Raw genomic sequence first — 26,301 nt, forward strand, 5'->3', positions numbered from 1 at the left:
TATGCCACCCTTATTTCCCCCTTTTATCTTTACCCAGAGACTTTCAGCTGGTGTTTCTCTTATCTCTTTCTGGACCTCAGAACAAGTGTATATATTCTTGCTGGATAATATAGCATCTCTTCCCTTTTTTCCTCCTGTCCTTCCTGAAAAACCTGTACCGCTCCATACCAATATTCCAGTCATGACATTCAGGCCACCAAGTCTCGATGATGCTACTTAAGTCATAATTTAGCTTCCAGTGCTCTCTGTTCCCCGTACTCCTTCCATAGATAGATGTACCGTGTGTGTGCACATGTGCATGTGTATTTATATAACACATACATAGATACCTCTGACTTCCTTGCCTTTGAATTTTGGGAGTTTGGATAAAATGTTACCTTCATTCAAATCACTCTTTGTTTTGGTTATGATTTTACGAAGATTAAACCCGGTTGACAAGGGAGCAGATTTTCCAAGTGCATGGCATTTAGGCATCCAAGTCACAATGAAATTCAGTGGGACTTAAGATACCTAACTCTTGTTTGTGCCTTTTGAAAATCTACTTCTGTGTTCTCAAACCAAAGCACCATTTGTTTTGCCCATCTCTAGTTATTTGATATGTCTTTGATAACTATCTGTAAAAAAGCAAAGAAGCAAACACCTCCCCAAAAACAACAGACAAAAGAGAGGCACTTTGCACAGTTTTTAAAGTAAGATACATGTGATAAACATTTTTCTAATCTAATATGCAAGTACACCAGTACAGTTAGTAGCTTACATTCTTCACTTTAATACATTGGCAGAAATTACTTTATGCAGTATAATAAGCAGTGGTGAAAAGCACTCATTTACCAATATACAGTACCTTCAATCAACTGTTGGTGACTTCCACACAAACTAAATAACAACACTTTTAAAACAGTGAGGGGGGGAATCCCAACTCCTTCCCTCCAAAACCCTACCAAGACCTGATTACAAGCTACCATACTCTTATCAGTTCATTATGGCCTAATGTAGCCTAAGTTTCCAGTTGATAACACTCTAAGGCCTAGCTATCATGCGATTTAGTCCCACTGAAAACTCTAGGGCTGTTGAAAAGGGGAGAGGTGGAGATAAAATGACATTAGTGAACTACTTGGCATGTATAATCATCCTGGTACCTTCATTTGGAGAATTACAAATATTAAATATATATAAAAAATTACTGATACTTTTAATCTGATTTTGTTCTAATGTAAATGCCCTGACCCAAATACTGTAGCCCTTTTTCATTAAGAATTTCAAACCAAAATGTTAAAACCCTTTCCCTGATGTTTCTATGCATGTAATTAACGAAACAGCAAAAACGGACCCCTGTTGACTTTTGAACACACACAATCTTTTAGACTTAAAATGGTGACTTTGTGAAGAGACAGCTGCAGCTGTATCTACCTGCAAGGGACATTTCCTCCTCTGTGGATTTCCTTTTCTGTGAGATTTCCTTCTGTTGCTACATCTGTAGTAGCAGATACACATGGTAATTGAGGTAAATCTGTTTATAATGGGGAAAGCTAAAATCTCTCTGTTTTTTGTATACAACATGTTCAGAAAGTCAGCATCCCCTGTATTAGGAGCATGCAAGAAGGCATTTGAAGTAGAATGATTTAAAAAAAATAATTTAGCATTTACAACTTTTCTGCTGCATGCAGTTAAGACAGATAAATTATCTCATTGGCATGGCAGCATGCATTCATTATGCTGCCAGATGGGAAGCTAAAGTTCAAAAGCAACCACTGAATCCAAGGCTCTGGGCCAAGAAAGACTGTGCGCATAAGAGAATAACTGTGATCATCCTCTTGGGAAAAGCATGTGCTCCTGTTGTTCATAAATCTCAGTAGCAATACCATCCTTTCTAGAGCAAGCCGCTTAATGTAAATATTGTGAGTTCCATCCTGCTGCTACTGAAATGAACGGCCAAACTCCCAAAGGAGTAGGGTTTGGGTCTGGAATGTGTAATTGCAACCGAAATACCTGCATTTTTCTCTCTCTGTTTTACCTATATTTTCTGCTCTATAATCAAGAAAGCAGGAAAAGATTAATTTAGGTGGGGATGGTCACCTGCCTCATGTGCAAGGAGCTCCCTTCCCTTACACTGCATCAGTGTGCATTGGAAGTCACAGCACAGTGGGAAGAGCAGCTTTCTGGAGCTGCTACTTCCCCTCCATTGCAGGTTGGTGGGGAGGGAGTGGAATCTTGGCCAATGCAGAGAGGAGTGTAATTTGCTGCTGGAACAAAGGGGGAACCAGGGAGGGAATTACTCACCAAGTCGCAATAATTCCCTTCCTGGTCTGCCTTTGGGGTGGGGCAGCTACCTGGTGTTCCTTACCATGGGCAGATTGTAAAGATACAACTAACCCCCCACCCCCATGTTAGAGTTGTGTGATACTAGCAGTGCTTGTTTATTGGGTATTCACTTGCCAATTTTTTTCTTTTTTTCTTTTTGGCAACGTATTCCTGAGTTTGATCCAGGGTGAAAGTGCATCACTTCCACCAGCCAAATGATGTACTTTCTGCAGCATTAACAACCTGTGAAAGTGCCTCTTTGTTTTCACCAAAAAAGGTGAAAAAGTCTGACTTTTTGCCGAATCACAGGAACTAGTCCTAATATCATAGAGGGTTTTGTCATTAACATCAATGAAGGCAAATTGGACTCAGGATTTTTGTCTAGTTTAGTGACAGTCTCCCGCCACTCAACATAATCCCTCTTAACCCCTCTGTGTGTCCACTACATTTTTGTGTTTAATTCATGTAGACTATTGTATTAAAAAAGATTTCTAGTCCTACCTAGTGGTCTCGGGTTAAGTCTCTACTTTGCTGTGGAGAGGTCCAGGTTTGACTCTTAGGACGTGTCTATGCTGCAGAGTACTGCACAGCAAACCACGATGTGAATCTATAGAACACCAATTTGCTATGCAGTAACAGCATCCCGTATGGCCACTGCTACAATGCGCTGTGGCGGAGTCAACACGGGACGACACTACTGTGTGGCAAGCTGGTGTATGGTAGAGTCACATCTGATGTGCTGTGCAATGACTTGTCCTGTTGACAGGCCCTTAATAATGTTATCCAGGGCAGCAAGGAATAGGAGCATGAACCAATCAACAGGATTAAAAAATGAGGTTTGGTACAGATGGAGTATGAGTGTGTCTGAGGAGAGGCGGATTTAAGTACCCATTTACCCAGATTCTGCGAACACACCCCTATGTAACTTTACACGTGTAAGTGTTCCTGTTGAGTGGAAGCGGATGATTCATGTGCATATAACTGTACGTATATAAAAATGTTTGCAGGATTGGGCTATGTTCTGTATCATGCCAGTAAGTGCTCAGCTTTTTGTTTCCCTTATGCCTTACTCTTGCAGTTAGGCAAGCATAACTTGCCAGCTGTGCTCTAGTTAATGCATAATTGGTTTCTCCGACACTTCCTGTCCTCCTTAGTGCTTTGTGACTTGAATTTATAATTGCAACATTGTATACATGGCCATGCAGAATCGAAGCCTAAATATATCACTGCGACGTACACAGTACAGTCCTCCCTCCAAAAAAAGTAAAACACTGTCTATGTCTAAAAGCTATACTCTGAATCTAGATCAACCAGTAATTATGGACTTGATGCAGGCATCATTGGGTGAGGTTCTATGGTCCTTTTTGTGCAGGATGTCAGAACAGATAACCCTAATAGTCCCTTGTGGCCTTAAAATCCCTGCGTCCATAAAACAGAATACCCTTCCTTAGTATCAGGGAGAAGAGAAAATTATGTTCACAATTGCAGACTCTCACTGAAGGTTTTTGTTGTAGTCGCAGTTTTTTGAAAAATCTGTTTCTTTTATTCTAAGTTGGGTTTTACCATTGTCCATTTTGAAAAGAGCCCTTGCATTGTAAACTGATGTCCTGAGAGGCCCTGCTGACCCAGGCTTTCAGAGAAGAAAGTCCCTCACCGAGCAATAACAAGCACCAAAGCTTTGAACATCCTCATTCTCCACTCCAGTTGACCATTTAAATGCTTATCTTATTTTCATCTTGGGCAGACTGTTGGCTGCGTCCACCACATTGCCCTACTTCTTGCCTCCCTTCCCCTGTCCAAAGTAGAAGTGTTGAAGGGGAGTGGTTGCTGGTCAACACAGCAGTAATTACAAAGATCCCTTCAGCTCCACTCCTGTGTAATATATCCCTTAGGCCCTGCCCCTGCAAACACTTAGGCACATGCTTAACTTGAAGTACCAGGTAAATCCAAGTAAATCCTAAGGCTTCTCACAGTACTAAAGTTAAGCATTTGTGTAAGTGTTTGCAGAATTGGGGCCTCAGGTTGATGCTCCCTCCCTCTGCAGGTTTGGCTGTCCTACCCCATTTTGCTCCTCTCTGCAACCTGCAGCGGAAGGTGCACGTGGCTGAATTAGTACCCACATTCATTTTACCATAGAATGTGGTCACTACGGCCCTGTTAGTAGGCAGAGAAATGTCTCAATTAGCTGAATGTGTCTAACAGCAGAAGGTGAGGTTTTCATATAGCATTGGTATCTAGAAGTGCAAAACAAAACAAAAACCACACCCAAGGCATCTTGTAGAGTATAGGACTGTAAACTGTATTAGCTACACACTTTACTTGTATTGTAGTTGTACTTGCATTATAAGAATTTTTATAAAATACAGAATAATTATAACATCATTATATCATATTAAAAATACAGAAAACTTAAGAAATTCATAAAAGAACATTACTCATACCTGCTGTCATATCAGGCACTTTAACACTTGCACTTACAGTTTAATTCCACCCCACTAGCACACTGACATTTAAACAACAAAATCAGCTTTCAGCCATTTCCATTATCTGGCACAAAGTCTCAGAGCTATGCCAAGTAAACAGATTTTAAAGCCTATAAAATACAGTACATGAACTCTGGTTCCCAGGCACAAATCTCAGTTAAGCTAATGTCTCTATTAACTTCTTCCCAGTTGCACAGGGCAGGCTCTAGTTATTAATAATTGATACAATGTAGGAGAGAGGTTTTGAACTATTCCTCATTCCAGTATATCTTTTTCATAGATGTGTCGAAATATTTAAGGCAACTAAAATGAAATGAGCTCTTAATTATCTTAATGGAACATTTGCTGGCTTATTGTAGGTTGAAGAGATGAATAAAAAAAGTTAAATTAAAATTTTCCATTTTGTAGCATTATAAAAACTGTTGAAACTTCAGCAGCTACCAGGGATTCAGTGATAAATATAGTATCGTTCCTGGAAACTTTCAAATGTGTTCTCTTTTAGAAAACCCTCAATGAAACATACAAAGGATTGCAGTGGTGGTACAGAAGTAACATAACTGTGGATATTGGGGGCGGAGGCAGAGGGAGAAGCAGCACAACTGAAAGGTTCTGTGGGAGCATGTGAGTGCTCCATGTGTTGCCTCTGCCATCGCCCCTCTGAAACTCGATATGTATGTAGTCAATATACACGAGGAACTACCTCCTCCTGCTCGCTGTCTTGTGGTGGCCCAGCCTCTTGCAGAGCTTGCAGGCATCCCTCCCTGCCTGAACTATCCTTGATCAATTTAGCAAGTGTTCAAAACAAGACGAGCAAAAGGGGCAACACAGTTGGGATGCCAGTCCCCCATGCGCCATCACGGTGGTGGGTGGTGCCGGAGTGGGATGGTGCTTGGGTTTGGATCATCTCAGTTAACAAGAAGTTGGAGAATTCTCAGTCATTTTTTGTTGGAGTGGGGAATATGACACCCCCAAATCGCCTTCTCCTTGATAGGCACATAGGAGGCTGCTGCTGTTTCAATGCTCCCCCAGCTGCAGGCTCCACCCCAACCCCCAGGACTCCTCACTTGCCCCCAGAGCTCTGGGGCTGGATGGGGCCTGGCGCTGAGCACCACGTCACAGCTCCAGTTCCCAATCTCAGTTCACTGGGCGGTCTGCAAAGCAGGAAGTGGGAAGTGCTGGGATTTCAGCAGCAGGGAAGGAGAAGGAGCCCCATGTAACAGTGGGGAGGAGCTCAGGCTTCAGCCAGCCACCCTGCTGCTTCCTCCCTCTACTCCTGGTGGAATTCTGTGTTAAAAAATTAAAAATTCTGTGCAGAATATCTTAAAATTCTGCAAAATATTGCATGGTTTATTTTTAAAATGACGCAATATAATCATGCCAGTTTCAATTATTTTGGTAACTGATTTCAGAATACCTGTCAGCAAGTATGATTCAGGAACAAAAAAGATTCAGGAAATGTTTTTTGACAAATAGGTTCCTTACTAGGCATGTTAATATAGAACTTTGTATAATAATTCATTTAAATGACAATACAGAAACATATTTCCCACACCCCCCAGAAGCAGTGCAAGAGCTTGGGGGAATCGGGGGTAATGGGGTTGCTGAGGAAGAAGGAAGTAATTGCTGGGAAGGAGCCTGGATGTGAACTTGGAGGGTTGTTGGGTGTGGGTGGGAGAAGTATGGAACAGGGTTTTTTTGGGAGGGAGAGGGCGAAGGGGGATTGTTAGGGAGCCTTCCCTATGCAGACTGGGCTGACCCATAGCCTCTTTCATTCAGTCAGGCACATCTGCCCCTATCCCCATGTGTCACTGCATGCCCATTCACCCTCCCCCATGTGGCCCTGCACCCTCACTCAGCCATGTCCCTCTCCATCCCCATTTGTCCCTGCAGCCCCATTCCATTCAGCCCCAGTCTGTCCCCTCCACATTAGCCCTTCTGAATCCCAATTTGTGACCACACAGCAGCCCCATGTGCCCCTATATCCCGGGCCTCCTGACCTGGCCCCACAGGCAGGGCGCTGTGAGGAACAGCCTCTTTTCTTCCCTATCCACAGCTGGGGCTGCTCCTGCCTAGGAGCAGCTGCTCTCTGTATTGATGCCACAGTGGCCCCTGTAGGGTGAAAGGTGCATCTGCAGCACTTCTCAGCAGAATGTATTTTCTGCTGAGAAGAAAAATTCTGCATGGCACATGAATTCTGTGCGTATGTAGTGGCGCAGAATTCCCCCAGGAGTTTCCCTCTCCACACTGCATGGACACATACTGAGTGCTACCACCAGGGGGAGCTGCTGCCTCCTGCTGGGCTTCCCACTGAAAAGCAGCCAGGGCCGGCTCCAGGTACCAGCAGAAGAAGCAGATGCCTAGGGCAGCCAATAGAAAGGGGAGGCACATCCAAATCTTTGGCGGCGGGTCCTTCACTCCCTCTCTTCCTGTTCGTCGACAGAGCAATCGGGTTTTTCTTTTTCTTTTTTTTCTTCTTCACCGCTTGGGGTGGCAAAAAAGCTGGAGCTGGCCCTGGAAGCGGCTCAAGAAATCTAGCGGGGCATGTGACCCCATGTACCCCCCCATGTGTTGCCCCTGGTGGTGGTGGTGGTGGTGGTTTTCGTTTTGCCTGTTTGTTACCTCATTGTTTTCCATGAAAGAGGATAAGTGAGGAAGGATAAAGACACAAACACATGGTGCCAAATGCACAAAGGGTCTGACTTTTAGAAACCTAGAAAGCCACAGGAACAATGCTGTGATTCACAAAGTCTGAATCAGGCATCTGGGTTCCTATACAGTGAACAGCGAGAGATAGGTGCCTTAGAATGTGATCCATAAAGCCAGCATGCTAGGTGGGGAGCCGCCTAAGCTAGCCAATGAAAGAGGGGGGTATGTTAAGCCTCTCATGGAGCTAGGCACCCAAGTCCATGCTGTAGGGGAGGTACTTATCTCTTCTAGTGATCGACAAACCAGGGGTAGATAGGTGCTTCTCTGCCTACGTTGCATGTGGGATCCAATGGACATGCTCAGAGACCACATAAATGCACAAAGGGGAGGGAGGAGGAGGATGCCCTTCCTTATAACATTTAGTCCAGTGGTTACAGCAATCACCAGTTCAAGTCCCCCTCTGTCTGATGAGGAGAAGGGATTTGAACAGGAATCTTCCACCTCCCAGGTGAATACCCTAACTACTGGGCTATAGAGTCATTCTCGCTTGTTCCCTGGCTCAATTAATTAATTAATTCAATTATTTGATTAAAGTGGAAAAACTTCAGTAGGTGAGATTGAGGAATATCCCATCGCCCAAAGATTAGGTGTCTACAGGGTTAGATGGTAGCCAGATGGGAGTTTTGTGGATCTCAATGGCACCTAAAAACAGGACAAACACCTAAGTACCTTTGCGGATCCAGACTATAAAGCTTGTCATTACACAGTTGAGGATAGGCTGCCATATTGCTTTCAGTAGATAACATCTTGTGTCACACCTGTTAGAGCAAATAATCATAATCAGAACTCTAGAAAGTAAGAACATAGGACACGGAAGTTGAATAAGAAAACAGATTCTTGAGAAGGCATTTTGTCAAGGCTGGCTTTTAAGTCTAAAGCTCTGTTTTCTAATGTAATCTTGTGTGTGCATTCTCAGGGGTTCATGGATGTGAGCTGAGTTCTTTGTAGAATGGAAATACAGGGAGACAGTTTCAAGTCAACAAAGCATTTGTTGTTCATTTCAGTTAGTTGTCTCAGGGGAGGCACTAACCAACCACTGTGCAAAATAGTACATCCTTATGAATGTGTGGTTAGACTGTTGTTCTTATTTCAGCAGCAGAAGACTGATATCCTGAATACTCCTATAGGGCTGTATCTCCTGCATGTTTCTAAATCAAATCTTCCTCCCCCTCACTGATGTCCCTACAAATGTGTTCACCCATAAGTTCATCTTAAAAGCCAACCAGCTCTTTAGTGCAAGTTAACGTATGTTCTCATATTTCTTTAAAATATCATGGGCGGTCTTCAAGTGCTATAAATTGGTATAGCTCCACGGAGTCCAGTAGGACAACAGCAATTTATATCAGCTGAAAATCGGGCCCTACTTGTGTTTCATGTGTTATCAGAAGGCATTGCAGGAAATGAATCCTACCCTTAATTCAGCAAGCTATGTGTATTCTGGCAGGTGTGCTTTGCTTGAATCTAAAATAGGACAGCATATGGTCCAAATGTATGTTTTGCCCTACTAGAGAGCTGCATGTGTCCCAAGCTAGCAGACCACACCTCTGTTGGTAAGAAGATACCAGACTATGTAGTAACTTGTCCTTGTATGGGAGTATTTTGTTTGAATTTTCTCATTTTGGAGTGGGAAATATTTTTGTATTTCATTTAGATTTCCAGATTTCTTCAGATTTCACATAAGAAACAGGTATCTAGTACACCTTTTGACTTGTGTTAATTTTCCTATGTGGTCTTATTTCTTTTTCTGTCTTAGTATAGATTGAAAAATCTGTGTTGCACATGGTAGGTGTAGATTAGTATCAAGTGAATCCGATTGCTTAAAATTGGTGAGTTTCCTTAGAGCTTCCTTAGTTTATTCCAGGCTGATAGATATAGATAGATAGATAGATAGATCTCAAATATGGAAAACAAAGCAATCCTAGGCAGATTGCATGGTTAGGATTGCTTTGTCTTCCATTGTAGAGATAACATGGACAAATAGCCAGTGACAAATGTTACTAGATCCATATAATTTGTTCAGAAACATATCAATTGGTTTTCTGTGCCTTGAGTTATTTATGGTTTTACTCCCAAATTTGATCCCCAGATTGGTTTTTGGGTATTCTAGAGAGATTTTCTGGTTTTTAGTTTTGCAATGAGATTCTGATTGCATAGGTATAAGTGTGCTTGTGGTCTGACTATTAGTCCAAGATTTTTCAATAAGGAGTTGTTGGGTGCTTGTAAGGGTCCGGTGCTGGGGCTCGTCCCTCTCAGACGTGGCGGGGAGCCAGGGTGCCTCGCTACACAGCAGCAATCTGTCCAGGGCTCAGATCCTTCAGCAGGGGCTGAGCAAATACAGAGTCTATAAGCCCGGCCCTGGAGCAGGGCGGGGCAACAAACAGTTCAGGCTCCGGCCATGTCAGCAGGGCAGAGCAAACATAGGTAAGGGTCATACCCTCCAGCAGGGGCTGAGCAACGAGTTAAACAGTATAAGGAGGCCTCCTCAGGCCAGGAGGGATGGGGAGTCTGCCACCCATGGAAGGGTGGCAGGGGGAACGCAGGACCTCCCACTCCACTGCATTCCTGCCCGGGGCCCTAACAGCGGCAAAAATTCACTGCAGTCAGTGGGGATCCTGGCCGCAACAGACTGACATCAGTTTGGGATCCCCTGGAGCCAGACTAGGGTCGGCTACCCCCAGGCCACTTCCAATCTCCCCCTCTCTAGATACCTGTCTCTCGCCGGCATCGTCGGGTGGGTCCCAGACCATGGGCTCCTCTGGGTACCGGGCGTAGGGAAGCTCAGGCCGCTCCTCTGGGTTCTGGGCATAGGGAATCTCAGGCCGCTTCTCCGGGTACCGGGCACGGGGAAGGCTCGGCCAGTGCTCCTCAGGGTAGCGAGCATGGGGCAGACTGGGCCCGGAAGGAGCTCGAGCACCAGTGTCTGTCCTCTCCAGCAGCCTGTGCCTAACTGAGCGCTGGGGCTGGGCCTTTATACTTTCTGTCCCGCCCTGGACTTCTGGGGGGCGGGGACAGGCAGCGGTGGCTCCGCCCACTCCAGCATCAGTTCTGGCCTGTCCCTCTCAGGTGCGGCGGGGAGCCAGGGCATCTCGTTACAGTGCTCAACACTTTTGAAAATCTGACCACTTATTTGGGTTCGTAAATATTGATTTAGGAGCCTAAGTTTAAGATCAAGATTTTCAAAACAAGGAGTCTAGTGTATTTTTATGTTCCTGAAGTCTAGATCAGTTATCGCATGATCAGTCATCATGCTTCTCTCTGCTGAGTTAAAAGTAAATCTGCCTCTGGCATGCCCACTTGCTCTACCACTATTAAGAATCTACAGATCAAGGTTTTCATACATACTTATTTTTTTTTTCTGTGTGTTTGGATAGTATTATCAAAACGATTTCTTCTATCCCGTGATATGTTGTGGTGAGGTGCCTCACCTCTAAATATGTGTTTATTTTAACCTGTAGAGATAAAGTCTGATTCCTCCTTCCCTGCCTTCACCCTCCCCAACTCACTTTAATGTTGTAATGTCTCCACGTATTATAATTCTTAGCATTCAGATAGATATAGAAAGTTAGGGCAGTTGTCCCAGATGGTGGAGAGATCATATGCATAAAGGACTTATCACTCACTGAGTGTGAGAGAGGACTAAGGGTGTTTACTGGGTGGTTTAATGTTAGCTTGGTGTGACTAACAAAGGCATGGTTCAATTGGAAATCAAGAGATCCGTAAGCAAGAGAGGAAACTTCTCTGTTCTGTGCTGCACTATGTGTGAAGTGCCATCTGCTTTAGTGTTTCTCTTGAAAATGAGCAGTGTCGGGGAAGATGCCGTTTATAATGCCATCATCTTAGCAGCAGCAATGAGAGAGGATCAGAATGACAGTATTATTGTCAACTTCATAATGACAATAGAATGCTGCGATTATCAAGTGAGGTTCAGATTTACAACTCTATGACCATGGAGCGCTTCAGTGTATAGCAGCCACGAGCACACACATCTCTAGGTACTTGCCTGATTAAGAATTATGATAGCACGTTACCCACGTTCCTTCTGATAGTTTCATTTATTTATTTGAACAAGACCAGCCGTGTGTAAAGTAAAGCAGCTTTTCAAGCTGTGCTTTTAATATCTCACTTGTTTTTCTATATTTGTTTAGCACGTGTAGCAGGATTTGGACAGTACTGCTGCTATGGCTGGATAATAGATCTAAAATGCAAGCACACAAACTCAGTGGGTCTGATCCTGCTTTCATTAAACTCACTGAGAGTTTTACCATTGATTTCAGTGGGAATAAGAGGTGGACAGAATATTCTTAGTTCGCCATAGAGAACACAAACATGAAGATTTGGAGTTATGTAAGTGGGTGGTATTTATGTATCTTAGGTACTTATGTGACCCCCCCACCACACACAGACATTAACAGAGTATGAGAGTGCCTTACAGTCCATAATATACCCTCAGGGACTTACACATGTGCTTTCCACTCGAATTGATAGGAGTTACGTACAACCAAAAAAAGGAAGGAGTGTGGCCCTTAGGGTGGGGACTGTAAGACAATATCACTTCTTAATTAGCATACATTTTCACACCTTTAATTTAACAACTTCTAAGAAACATTTACTGATAGACTATGTCAGCCTCAAACTTAAATGAGTTTGAACCCTTGCCTCACAGGGGCCTTCTCAGCTTCCCAGGTATTTCCCTGAACAGCTGATGACATTGATACCCCTAGACCCTTAAACTTTTTGAATAAAGTAAAATGTTTACTGAACAGTGACATGAACAAGACTGATGTGTACAGTTTGTGGTAAACGTGAAGGCTTACCACATTGCCTCAGTCATTCTGTGCTTGGGAGGAGAACACTGATATAAGGACTGTATGAAAATGCAGGATTTAAGTAACACGGTTTCATAATTATTGAACATCCTGGCATGGTGTTGAGGTTGAACGACTTTGTCAGGTCTGTGGCACACACCGTCCAGTAAGATGATCTCTATCTAATGACAACTCCTCTCCTCCCAGGGCACTACTCCCTGGATGGACTGTTTCACCTTTCTCTAATTTGGCTGAACTTCTCAGTTGCCATAAAATAGGAACAGTGAAACCCTCCTACTGTGAAATGTCTTTTTCTTGTCTGAAAACTCTCTCGTTAATATAAGCAGAGTTTTCTTTATAACAGGGAGAGGGTACATGTGCTTTTCTTCTTCATCCCAATAGCAATAATAGGAACTCAATTCACCCTTTGCAGATGATATGGCACTGACAGGTTTGTGGGGAGAGAAGACCTTATCTTAATCTTTAGCAGGAAACAGGTGCAGTTATGCTGTTCCATTTCCTTTGCATTCCCTGTTGGTAGCCACTCTAGAAATATTAACAGCCTCTCTTCTCCCACACTCCTTGCTGCTTAGTTGTGCCTTCTTTATTCTTCCTCCCATTGACTCTTCTCTTTGGGAACAGAGGAGGAAAGGGAGATGAAATACAGCATTCCACACCAAGCTGGTAAGTGGCGATTGCGTCATTTCAAGGAGAAATGTATATAGCTCCTGCTAGATTTCTTTACTGCCGTTACTGTGTCGGAGAGGCTAGGGCAAGCAATGTCATTTTCTGTGTAATGTCTCTAGCTGGCTGGCTATGTAAATCTAGTTTCATTTCATATTCTTTGTTTCCAAGAGGAGGCTCTCAGTGAACTTAGTAAAGATTCTTCTTTTTCTGTCAACAAATCTCTGATCCTCTTATTGACATTGAACTTGCAGCTTAGGTTTCTGTCAGCTAATAATGTGTTACGAAACAGCAGACTCACTAAAAAATTGGTTTTACTGCTAGAAATTGCTATTATGAGGTCAGAAATTCACCAGCTGCCTCTTACATATCAACAATGCTAAGTGTGTAGAATGTTCTCTACCGTACCAGGCCTAAGGAGGGGACTGCTCTTGCATCTAAAGTACACCAGCTTTGGGATAGGCCACTGATCATTTTATAGGCCATTGTCAATTAGGTTTCAGTGGTGTGGGAATGTGTCCCTGGGGAGTGCTAAGAAGGATTGTGTGATGCTAATGCTGCTATCATTTAGCTTGATTGTCAGATTTACGTCTGGTAGCTTCAAACGACAAATCAACTGCTAGATGTAAAATCTGCATTTTAACAACTGATCATCTTCTAGCATAACACTGCAGTGAGCCACCAGCTTCTCTGATATTCACAACCCGTGCATTGCAGTACAGCATTGCTAATGATCTTCAATAATTATGATTTCAATAATAAAGCACTAACAAATTATCATAACTTTTGAGACATTACAGTAATGCTCTGAAACATTGCCATCTAGTGGCCTTTAAAAAAAAAAAGCAAAGTCATCTTAATATAGTAGTTCTTTCCTCTAACACTATTTAGGGTATACATAACAATAACACTATGTTCACAACATAATTTAATTTAAAATAATATGTAAATGCAGTCTTCTGCCTTTGTTTTATAGCTGACAAGAATGAATGATAGTAAACTTCACATGGTTGTTTGCACTGTGCTATAGCCATATTGGCCCAGGATACATGAGAGACGAGATAGGTGAGGTAGTGTCTTTTGTTGGACCAACTTCTGTTGGTGGAAGGGACAATCTTTCAAGCTTCACAGAGCTTTTCTTCAGGTATGGGGAGGGCAAGCAGAGTGTCTAAACTAAATACGAGTTGGGACAGATTGTTAAGCATAAGGTGGTCACATATGCTGTAGGCTACCACTTAAAATGAAGTGAGCAACTAAATGTTAGCAGGCAGCAGGGTGTGTTACTAATCTTATGGCCCATTTCAACAGTTTGTATCTCTGGCTTTTACTGTCTAGCACAGTTATGAATTTAAGTTTGCAGACTTATCTTGTAAACATGTTGTACAGGTTTTCCTTGGGGATGAGGACTGAGAGGTCAGATATGGAGTGATCACTTTGATGGGATGTCTTTGTTTTTTTATCACATTTCTGTGTGTGAGTTCATTCAAGAGGGTAGTGATTGTCTGGTTTCACACACATTGCTGTTGTAATAAAAGATATTGCCTCACCTATCTTGACTCTCTCAGTAACGTTTACATAAAGTTGCTATGAGGGCATTACAGTACTTTAGCTCTAGAAGGAATTAAAATAGCTATGCAACGTAGTGTAGGGGTAGCAGAGAGCCTGCTGCTCAGTGATTTTATCTTAAAACTGATGCAGGCATGCAACTTATGCAGGCATTATTGTGTAGCGAGTAATATTATTTAGGGTGCATTTAGGAGTTTTTGTTGAAAAAGTAAATGCTGAGCTCCAAAATGAAGGTAAATTGAACTGTGATGCTCTCTTATTAATGATATTAGTGCCTTTTTTCTCAAAAAGAAATAAAAACTGAGATGGAACCTTATAGTGAAATAACTCAGTACCTCTAGAACTCAAACAGAAGTTATGGGCTTGAGGCAGAAATTACTGAGTGAGGTTCTATAACCTGTATTATGCAGAATGTGAGACTCCCAATGGCCCTTCATGCCTTAAAATCTACATATCTATTAACTTCTCCCCTCAAATTGTCAACATAAAGAATTTTACTATAGCAGGAGAAGGACTAGTAAAATATTCCTGTTCCTTCACCATGGATGTTATGCAAGCTGTTTCTACCTCCTGAAAATGCACGGGACTCTAACAATTGTGAAGATGTCAAGAAAACCATTTTTTTTTTAATCCCAGCAGGTAGCTGCTGAATAAGACTGTTATGCATACATCTTTATATATTCTCTTAATGAGAGCTGTGTAAGAGATCTTAAAGTTTTTTGGAATGCACTGCAGCAATTCACTTTACTTCATTCTAAGCGGTGTTTCACTATAACTGAATTCTGTATCTGGATTCTACTGGAGATATCTACAATACCACCATAGCACAGGGATATTTTTGCTAATGGAGCCCAAGGTGAAACTCAATAGAGGTGGCGAAAGGGCAGTCTAGATAGAAGGCCTTAGGTCAGGATGTCCAAAAGGCCAATCTTGTAGATCAGTTTGTCTTACCTTTTTTAGAGCATAAGGGAGGACACCTCTTGATAAAATAATCTACAAAACTATCAAATGAGATTTCCCTTGTCTTAAATATATTTTTCTCCTTTGAATATGACCTGACATAGTGAGGGGCAGCTAAGGTGTTCCATGCTCAGACTGTGATGTTTCTGCTACTATTAATTGTTCTACTGGCACCTAGATTTCATGGTATTTTATGAATTCATGGGTGCACTAGTAATAGATTATTTTAAATGAAGAGCATAAATGGAAAAGCAGCCAGTTTGTGGGTGGACGGTTGTAACCAATCATCCCACAGCACAGTGTGCAACAGAAGGGAAAGGGGAAATGTTGGCCAAGAACATTAAGGAATTTGCTGATTTGAGGCCAGTGTTCTGATGAGAGTTTGGTTTCATAAGTGATTTACAGATTGCTGAAAGGATTCAAAAATGTGTCACAGCCATATCCCATATGGACACTGATACAAAGAATTTCATAGAAAAATAATAGCATTTTATATTGTGTTGGAAGCTATTGTTTGGGGGCTGCCTAAAGTGTTATAAATCAGTATAGAACCTTTAGAAGGAATTTGTTTGAGAAAGTATTGAACATTTGGAAAAACAAGTTAAATAAAAACATCTGAGTTAAGCATGTCATTCAGTCAACAATGCAAGTGAGTTAAATTTGACTGGGTTCAAGAGGCCTTACATAAGAGTGGCTGATTTCAGGCTGTTGAATAGCTCTAGATCAGGGAATTTATAATCTCCAAAAGTCTAATATCACAGAATCGAGGAAATGCTAAACTCTGGAAGTTGAACTCTTTCCTTGACTGAATAGGTGGCAAGTGTACATCATGGGGGTTTTTTGGGGTGAGTTAAAGTTCAGTTTTTTAAATGAGTTTATTTTGTAAAAGTAATATAGGTTAATAAGAAGTAATACAAATTGCCATAATTCAGTATTAACTGAACATGGTGAGATATATTCTTTGTACTGTACAACATGTAAGATTATATAAACCATTTCAGTTTTTAAGTAATAAAGTACAAAAATCTTATGTTAATGGCAATTTAAGTTTGGAAATACAAATACACAGGAGATGAAAGTTATAGTTCCAATGTACTAAAATATTAAAGATTTTCCTAATGCAATTACACCGCCCTGTATTGGTAATTCCAAAAATACATCGAGTGAAATACTGTTCATCTTGAAGTTAATGGGAGTTTTGCCATCAGTTTCATTTATATGAAATATCTGCTTTGGTGCAAGCAGAGTAGGAAGTCACCATATTCCGTAACTTACTAAAAATGTGAGAGTTGTATTCTCAATCAGTGTTGAACACTGTGCAAAACAAAATATGATTTTGCTCTCCTAATATCTGTTACTGCAATGGAATTGTTTATCTGAACAATACTATACTTATAGGTATAATGATGTATTATCAGAGTAGCAAGGAGAAGATGATGAAGACAGACTGTACATTCCAAAATAATATATTCTGTGTATACTGTCTGAATTTGTCCATTATATTAGTAAAATTTATTGTGTAGCTAGAATATAAAGACCATAGACAAAAAAAGGTACGGTTTGAGGTTTTGGGGCAGTTATTTTGAGGGGTTTTTTTGATTTTTGTTTTTTTTGCTAATGTCCAGTTTAGACAATAACAATGCAATAGACCTTATTGCATGGCGATCTGTTATATATCTTTTCCTTTTGCACTGTGTGTTTAAAGTTAGTGTTCTATTGGTCAGAATAGTGACAACATAAAAATTGCCGTTTACCATATATATTCTGAGTCATAGCTGCTGACTTTAGTAAGAAAAATATTTTTACTACTTCTCTTAGCAATGTGGAACCAATATAACTGTGAGACAGTGATCTCTGGATTCTTTTCTGACTCAAGCATTATCATGAGAATTAACTAAGTTCCATTCACAGAGATCTTCATTAATGATGAGACATTAGGCAGAAAGAGCCAAGCTTGACATTCCCAGATTCCCGGTTGAGTTGTAAGCCTGGCAATTAAAATACAAACCTAATGCAGCATTGTTAATGGAGGACATTTATAGCCTATTCTGCCATTCCTTGGCCTAAGTGAGATTTTGTACAAGGAATGCCAGATTGGGTTCTCTAGATGGATAGACCATAAACATGGAACCCTTTAATGTTTTTTTTGCAGAGTATGACCACACTTTAAATACATTAATGTTCGTGGAAGATTGATATGTTGTGAATGGATTGAATACAGAATAAAAATACTCTGGCTGAAATCATGGCCCCATTGAAGTCAGTGGAGTTTTGCCGTTGTCTTCAATGAGACCAGCATGTCATCCTCTTTGCAGTGTCCAGCTACACTGTAGTGTTGCGAGTATGTTTAAAGAGTTCCAGAGGTCAGCAAGAGAGCCAGATACAGCTTAATATTTTTCTGTGTACTGGCTGAGTCTATTTGTTTGGATCCAATATGATAATACACTAGATCCTGATTATATATGTGAGACAAGGCTGTTTGTCACTAAAAAGGGGGCCTGCAAATTGTGTGGTTTTTCCTTGTCAAAGTTGTTACTAATTGGTTGGTGCTCCCTGTTCTTCTGCCTGTTTCACTTTTTTCTGTCATCTTCAATGGCAGCAGCTGCTCGAGCATGAATGTCAACACAAATGTTGCTTGTTATGCTGTCTCTTGTTCCCATCCAGTGTTCTATGCAGCCATGCTGATCTCCTTTCCTTTTCTCTTGTGTGGGTCTGTTTTGTCGCCCTCTCTGGGAAAATGAAGATACAACACAGTGAGGCTCACTTAATGGAGATCCAGACAATGCTGTTTCCTAAACCTGATCATGTTTCTGCATAGCCTGGACTGTTATTTCACTCATAGGTCCAAATACTAGGTTTCTTAACCAGTCCTTATTAAGGTAATCTGGAATTCAATCCCATGTTTCTTGGGATCTCAAATTTTGGCCAAAAGGAAATGGGCTTTTCTCATGTTTTTTTAAGACAAACTCTTTGATGTCATCTATGGATTTGTTTGTTGCTTGCTGCTTTATACGCTAGAAAATTATAATTCCTTATACTTGCCAGCCTCCCTTTTCATTGTTCTGCTATCCAACCCTTCTGCTACCTCCCTCCTTGGTCTGGAAGGCTCACCAATGTCTGTCCTCTTTCCAAGGCTGTACTGAAATTGGACTTTACTCATTCAATCAGTTCTAGGCAACTAACCTTGTTTGTGTAAAGGTTTTGTGGCTGTTGTGTGGTTGCTAATGACTTGTTTGGCAATGTCTCTTATTTTTGTTAAAATAAAATTTTCCATGAAAAAAATCTTTTAAACCATACTTTCTTGTTATAGCCAATTGAATTCCAGCATGATGTGTACCTTTCTTGTTAACACGTGATCAGCTGTACAGTGGTGCAGCGTGCATTCTGTCTATCCTATGCAGTGGCTGTCCCACTCCCCTCTCTGTACTTTATGGAGATCTGTACATTTCTGATGTGTAATGTGGTAGCTGGGGCAACACAAGATATCCCTTCCACCCCCCCGCCCTCACCTTTATAAGGGTCTTTCATAGCCTGGCCCACTAGGGTTTTTTGAACCACATTGTAAAATTCTAAGAATATAAGAATGGCCATATGGGATCATCTAGCTCAGTACCCTGTTTTCCAGCAGTGGCTGGTGTCAGATGCTTCAGAGGGAGTGAACAGAATAGGGCAATTTAATCGAGTGATATATCTTGTTGTCCAGTCCCCTCAGTAGCAGGAATATAAAATTATGCAGGTAATTAAACAGAAGCTTATAGTAAGAGTGTATTTTCCTAAAATGCTCTAGGAGTTTTCTGCAAGGGAATTGGTTGATGTATAAAGCCACTCACAAATATTTAATTCCTGCATGTTCTTTATGACTTTATTTACTATAGTTTACACCTGGATATTAAGAGACCTAATTAAAATTAATGGGACTTTATTCTCAGTGATGCTAACGTCCATTTATGCTGCTACAAGGGATGGTAAGGGGCTTTACTGTACATGAGAATCAGTAATCTTTTCCTTGCAAAATTTAACTCACTCCTCCATGATGTAAATATCTGAAGCATGAGCCTTTGGAAGCAACACTATAGGTCAGAATTCAAAGCTGGAAGACTTGTGTTGTACTTTAGCCCTGTCCAGAGCTCATGGCTAGAGCATAAGGAATATGTGGTAAAATGTTACCAAACAATGCAGAGCATTAGTCCAATCAGACCTCATATTAACCACTTCTCTTTCGCCATTCTCTTTCTTTCTTTTACTGTTTATTTCACTCTTTTTCATTTTTGTCCCCTTTATTTCTCTTGGCCAAATGAAATAAGGAGAAATATTGGGCCAAACTTTGCTCTTGGGCAGTCATACACAACTCCCACTCTTTTAGCTCTAAACCTTTCAATCAGATGTAGCAGCATGGATTCCATCTCCCATGTGGAATGCTAACAGATCTGATTGCAGAGTTGAGTCCTTAAATTTAAATGCATCTTAGGGCAAAAATTGGCATATTGGAGTTTTAAATGTGAAGAAGTGCTGGTGCTCAGATTGTGTTCTCTTTGAGGACTTCTGGGACTATCTAAATAGGGTAGCTTTCAAAAGTTTTTAAAGTGCCTATGAGTAGGTCACAATTTGGGGAACATAATTTAACCAATATCAGAGGAATCCAAAACCTTTGGAAATATGGGATTTTGGTTGAGCAGGAGAGAGACACATGATAAAAGCACTCTCAGTGACATAGCAGGCCTTTCATTAAACCTGGAGTTGTCTATTGTGCTTGCTAGAACTAGACCTTTCCATGCTGGCCCATATTTTATAAAAATGTACCTTTATTACTGTTCAGTTGATTCAGGCTGTGTGGAAAAATGTATAGCAGATTGCACTGTTTAAAAACCTGCTCTAATAGACCCAGTAACACTTTGATTAGGTTCCGAACCAGTAGATACAAAAGCATAGCAAATGATTCTGGAATTCCTTCCCAGATAAATGATACTGGCGATGCAGTAAGTTATTGTTGTTATTAGTTTTATGATTATAAGTATAATTATGGACAATGATCTAGTATTGAAACTAGCTCTTTCCTTAATGTACAGTCTCTTCTGTTGTACAGAGGAATTTGAAAAGACTCTCCCACAGGCAGCAGAAATATAAGAGGGGAAGGGTTCATGTTCTTTATGAAACAGAAATCCTCAGGACATATGCTAGAATGGGAATGGTTCGATTTTATTCAGAATTGCTGAATGGGGAAAAAATTACACCCCAAAACTAATGGGTTTGCATTTTCTTTTAGGAGCGTCTCTTGATGAGTCTTTTGCCCAGGAACGTTGCCATGGAAATGAAAGAAGATTTCCTGAAGCCACCCGAAAGGATTTTTCACAAGATTTACATTCAAAGGCATGACAATGTTAGGTAGGAGTGATACCAGCTCACGAAATAATGTAAAGCAGATAACATGTAGTGCAAATAGAGTGACACGCAGTGACTTTGAGATCTTCCAGCACAAGAAAGCAAGCCCAGTGGAGATGCGTTGTATTGGTCTGGGGGGGTTGGGATGGCTGAGTGGTAACATGCCTATAGAGACTGTGGATAACAATTTTGAGTTGATAAATAATTTAGAATAGTTATGCTAGGTGGAACCAGAATGTATATGACCTAGTAGTCATCTGATACAGTCTGTTATATTTGTGGTGGATACGAATATTTATTTTGCATGATAGTAACAGACTATATTTCCCTACAAACAGGAAGCATTGGTTGTTTGTGCAATAGCTCATTTATCCGGACAGTGGAAAGGAAGTAAATGTTGGTGCAGTGCATCCATTTGTCATCCTAGGAAAATGTATATCTGTCCCCATCACTTGAGCATTCAGCCTCACAGATGATTGACTGAGGGCCTGTTTCTGCCACCCTTCTCATGTTCAGTAGCGTGCCGTTCCATGAGCACTCCCTCTGCAATCCGTTGTTATCATCTCAGTCTTGCTATTCTTCTCAATCCCACTCCCACCCTTCTCCTCTCAAATGACCTGGTCCTGCTAGTGCTCAGGAGCACAGTTTCTTCCATTCCACGAAGAGTCTTTTTTTTTTTTCTTACTACTGCAAAGCCCTAGTTAAATGATCCAATAGTTCAAATTCTTTATCTACTAATTGTGTTCTTAGCAGAAACTTGTATTATAAAAACCGAAAACATTTTTTAAAACACTGCTTTCCGCCATTAGTGCTTTTTGTTTTCATTTGCTTCTAATATTCAGCTTGGATAATGAGAACAAAGAAATTACTTTCACTGACATTTGTACTCAGTTTCTAGTCAGTTTCACTTTGTTTCCTCTGAACAAGCACAATGCTACAGGATTTGGGTTTACCTCAGAGAAATATTTAGTTTCCAAACACTTCTGCGGGAAAGTCCAAATAACTTCCTGGCCCTAGTAAAAAAGGGTTTTTTTAACATTCATAGTATTACCAACACTCATGATTTTAGCTCAGATCTCATGGTAGATTTTGGTTTTTTGAAAGCCTCAGTTCCTGGAATCCTGTGATTACATAAGAATCTCAGCTTTTCCTTTTATTTTTAAATGAGTTTCTAACCGTCAAAGTTTCAGAGAAGAGCTTGAAAATGTGACCCAAGTGCCTCCTACAGGCTCAGAAATCAAAAGGCAGGTAAGATTTAAGCCAGTCTCATTATTTTTCGTGGGGGTCCTGGATCATGATTTTTGAATGCTTAGGGTTGGTAATACTGCATTTATATTGACCTTGGATTTTGCAAAACCCAAGCTGAAAGTTTAAAAAATAGGTGCCTATAACTAGGCACCTAGGATGAGATTTTCAAAGGTCCTAAGCAATTTAGGAGCACAAGTCCCATTCAGAGTCAATGGGACTTGGTCTCTTAAGTCACTTATACACATTTTGAAAATTCCTCCCTTAAATAAGAACTACCTACTTTTGAAAATCAGGCCATTTCTTTAGGTACAAGAATGGATTTAGGAACCTAACTTTAGGTCCTTATTTTTTAAACATCTTGCCCCTATCTTTATTTGTTGTGGCTAGCACTAAAATGCCACCCTCTCCATCATCTTTGCAACTCATAATAGTTTATAGATGGCCTACAAATGATAAAGTAATAAGGATGGGAGCTTGGAGAACTGATTGAAGAAAACACCTTCTAAGCCAGATAGATTGTATCACATTCCTATGCTGCTGTGACTGACAGAGTCAAAGGAGACATTCTGTTCCTCAGACATACCATCAGCAAGCCCTTGTCCAACAGAACCAGTCGTGCTGAGCTTTGTAGTGAACCCTTTTTATCTTACTCTTTTAAAGAGTTGAGTTTCTGTATCTACAAGCCTTCAGTTTACTTTGCTGCAACAATCTATCCAAGCTGAGTGAGTGATGCTTGGAATCAGTGTCAGCAGGATGGTTTCAACGCAGTACCATCTCGGGTGGATTTTGTACAATTTTGTTCAGTGAAATCTTCAGTGTTGAGGTAATTACAGTCAGTTAGCTGGGAGGTGAACCTGCACTTCTTGGCTTGTAAAGATGAACAAGAAAACTTGCGACTAATTATTGAGATCTGTTAATGCTTTCCTTAGTGAAAGGGTAATGATTGTCATAACAGGTCATCATCAGGGATTGAATTTGGGACCTCCAGTGCTTAAGAAATGTGAGTCTCTATCAGACTATCCTTTGTAGAACATTCACTAGGGAGGGATGCATCATATTTACTGAATAGTGAGTTATTAAAGTGTGGTGCCAGCTACCAGTCTCTAACCTTATCTTTTCAGGGAAGGTTATTGAGAGAGTGAAGCAAGGACAGTACATGTCACATCTTGAGCTCTTGGGTGTCCTTCACCCACTATGGTCTGGATTTGGCCACCATTGTGGAGCAAGCTGGAAATGTTAACAAATGTGCCTCTTAGCTTATTCCAAAACATTTTTCCAGCATGCTTCTCAGTGAGTTTTGTCTCTCTGTATTCTCATCTGTTCACAGATAAATCTCTCTGTCCCTGCCCGCAGGTATATGGGATCTTGGGGAGCAATTACCACACAGATGGGGCGCAAATTAATTTCTTTATTAAAGGAAAAAGGAAGTGGTGGGAATTTAACAAATACGGTGGGATGGGGTGTATAGGGTGTTTACAATAGACAATGATGGGAGGAGGGTTCTTCTTATTGAACAGTGTAGGGAGCTCTAACAGTGGGGTACAGTAAGTGGGGTTCAGCACAATGGGATACAGTACAGTCAATAAGCAACTCAACTTTATATAGGAACAACTCTAGATGCAGTGTGGAATGCAAAATGTACCAAAAAGCAATGCAAAGTAAAATGGTAGCTTCTATATAAAATGGTCAACAATCTCAGAAGAATGTATTAAGTGGTTATAGCTTTATACACAATGTAACACAATGGCATTAATGCAAATACAAAAATATATCAGAAAAAGTGGAGGCAACAATGGGGTGTTATAACCACAAGTAAATGTGAATCACAGTGCAATGATACAATATGGGTGATAAGTGAAATTATGCAATGTAACAGTATAAGAAATTAACTTAATTTGTGAGGCTGTGATAGCAGATAATCTGCAAGAGTGTACCTAAAGGCTGGGTCAAGAAACAGGAGGGGGGGGGAGTGAATGATCAGTGCAACTGATGAGAGGAGAGTGCAGTTTGGCTGCAAGCAGCGAGAGACTCTGAAGCCCTGCGGGGTGAAGCCCAGAGCAAGTCCTCAGGAGCCTGTTCGGGGCTGGACGTACGGGAGACAAGAGCAGCAATGGTTTAAGGGGAGTCTGGCAGCACAAGAGGGAGGGCGCTGAACGTGCAAGCGATGAGAAGGCAGGGTGGAGATTGGGGAGAGCCGAGGAAGAACACAGGTTGCAGCAAGCGGAGAGCACTTCATGGAGGGAAGAAAGGAGCAGCGGGGATGAAGACACGGAGCAGTGTGATGGTGATCTTCGGTAGGGGGAGGGGCAGCGGAGAAGGGAGCACGAACACCAGGGGATACGAGGGAGAGGCAGCAGAGAAGTGTAAAGAAGGGCTAGAGGGAGGTTTAAGCAACAAGGGGACACCAAAAACAAGGAAAGAACGGCAAGGGTTTGGGAAGTTACACACGGGGGAGAAGCAGCAAGGGTTTGGGAAGTTCGGAGGAATCGTGATGCAGACGCGGGGGGGGAAAAGCAGCAAAGAGTTGGGAAGTTGGGGAGAGTGCAGATACGGGGGAAATCTGCTCGCTGCTAGGTGGACCACTGCCTGTTCAAAGGTTAGTCCTTCGTTAGCCACTGCTGTTAACCTGGCAATGCCACAAAGCTCAAACGCAAGATGTGTCTTTCAATATGAATCCTGGGTAAAAGTAAGCCTCTAGGGTGCTTGTGAGTACTCCTGTTTGCCAGCAGAATCTGCCCAGGCATGCTCTGTGCCACCGGCTCAATTTTGCCCTGCCCTCCTCCCCTAGTGACAGAGGGAGCCATCAGAGATTACGGTCGGAAACGGCTGATATCCTCTTAAAAACAACATTTTGAACAAACATCACGAAGAGTTACTAGAATTGCTGCCCGGCCTTGATCGGAGGCCGGTTCTGGGGGGTCCTTTCTTCCGCACTGTCATTTTACTTTTGAAAGCTACTCCCGGTAAAACCCCCCCATGAAGACAATTGTCTGCCGAAGAGATCGCCTGAGTCTAATGCCTGAGAGCGAGTACGAGCCAAATCTGAATCTTTGACTGCCTGGGCTTCTGCCTTTGCAGGCTAGGATAGAACGCAGTTAAGCGCGGGCTGGAGATTGAGAGAGACCATCAACTGGACCCTCGTGAAACTTCGCTAATACGTTTATTCCATATCATCTAGCTGCGTGGCTCTGTTACATCCGCACCCAAGCACACTAGGAGACTCCAAGCGAAAAGCCTTGGTCTGTTGTCTTCCTAAGAAATCCTCTATAACATCTCCACAGCGCTTTGCCGACTAAAAAAATAAATTGTGCCGAACGCTAAGCACTCTGCTCCTGTGGGCTCTGCCTTGGGCCCTCACTCGCTACAGACAGTAATACCACTGCTTATGCACTGGCCTAACCCATTCCCCATGCTGCCCCTTGGGACTGCACACATGGAGCTGTATCCCTGGCACCAATACCACTCTCGCCCCCTGTGAACTTCCCCATAGCATAAGTGCACCTAATAGGTTTTCGCCTGTTTAGTTTTAAATAAGTTATAGTTTGCTAAGATTGGTAGGCACTTTAAGTAATCACCCTGCCTATGCTAACCGAGTGCCTGTTTGTGCTCCGCCGTATAGTCCTTAAAGTTATACGTGCCGGGTCTTAATTCAGAGATAGATAGCCTGACCATTAACGTGGTTCCCCGTTGTTACTGCCCAGTCTTGGTTAAGATATGATTAAAAAGCCATTGCCTGGTTGTATCTGTACTGTTTTGTTACTCGGCTGCTATAAGACTGCCTGTCCATTTATCTAAATATAAATTAACAAGTGGCCATCCCTTTGAGAAGGGCAATGGCTCTTGGTAAACAACTTAAGGGGCCCTCCCTTTGAGAAGGGCAGTGGCCCTGGTAAACAACTTAACAGCCAGGGAGGGGCGGCCACAGGAGGAGAACAAAATGGAGTATGGGGACAGCTGTAAGAAACAAAATGGAATGGGGGATAGCTGTAACAGACACTCTCCAGCTGTAAGTCACTTCAAGCTTCCTTCTTAGTACTGTAGGGGTTTATTCTCACTCGGCAGTTCAAAGCATTAAACTCTCCTTAACATCAATGGAAGCTGTGTGTGCGGAGTGGGGGCGAGATTAAAACTTTAAACTACATTTGCTTTTAACTTGATTCTGCTCCATA

At 41.7% G+C, this 26,301-nt stretch overlaps 1 protein-coding gene across 1 annotated transcript in view; it reads left to right on the plus strand.

The window, feature by feature from the left end:
* ADCY1 (adenylate cyclase 1) overlaps positions 1-26,301 on the plus strand; it is a 257,663-nt gene that overhangs the window by 93,183 nt on the left and 138,179 nt on the right. Inside the window, exon 3 of the mRNA XM_032796824.2 lies at positions 20,769-20,887. Coding sequence (XP_032652715.1) covers positions 20,769-20,887 — 119 coding nt within the window. The remainder of the gene's footprint in view (positions 1-20,768; positions 20,888-26,301) is intronic.

This window comes from Chelonoidis abingdonii, chromosome 2 (genome assembly GCF_003597395.2).
Source record: "Chelonoidis abingdonii isolate Lonesome George chromosome 2, CheloAbing_2.0, whole genome shotgun sequence".
Classification (NCBI taxonomy): domain Eukaryota; kingdom Metazoa; phylum Chordata; order Testudines; family Testudinidae; genus Chelonoidis; species Chelonoidis abingdonii.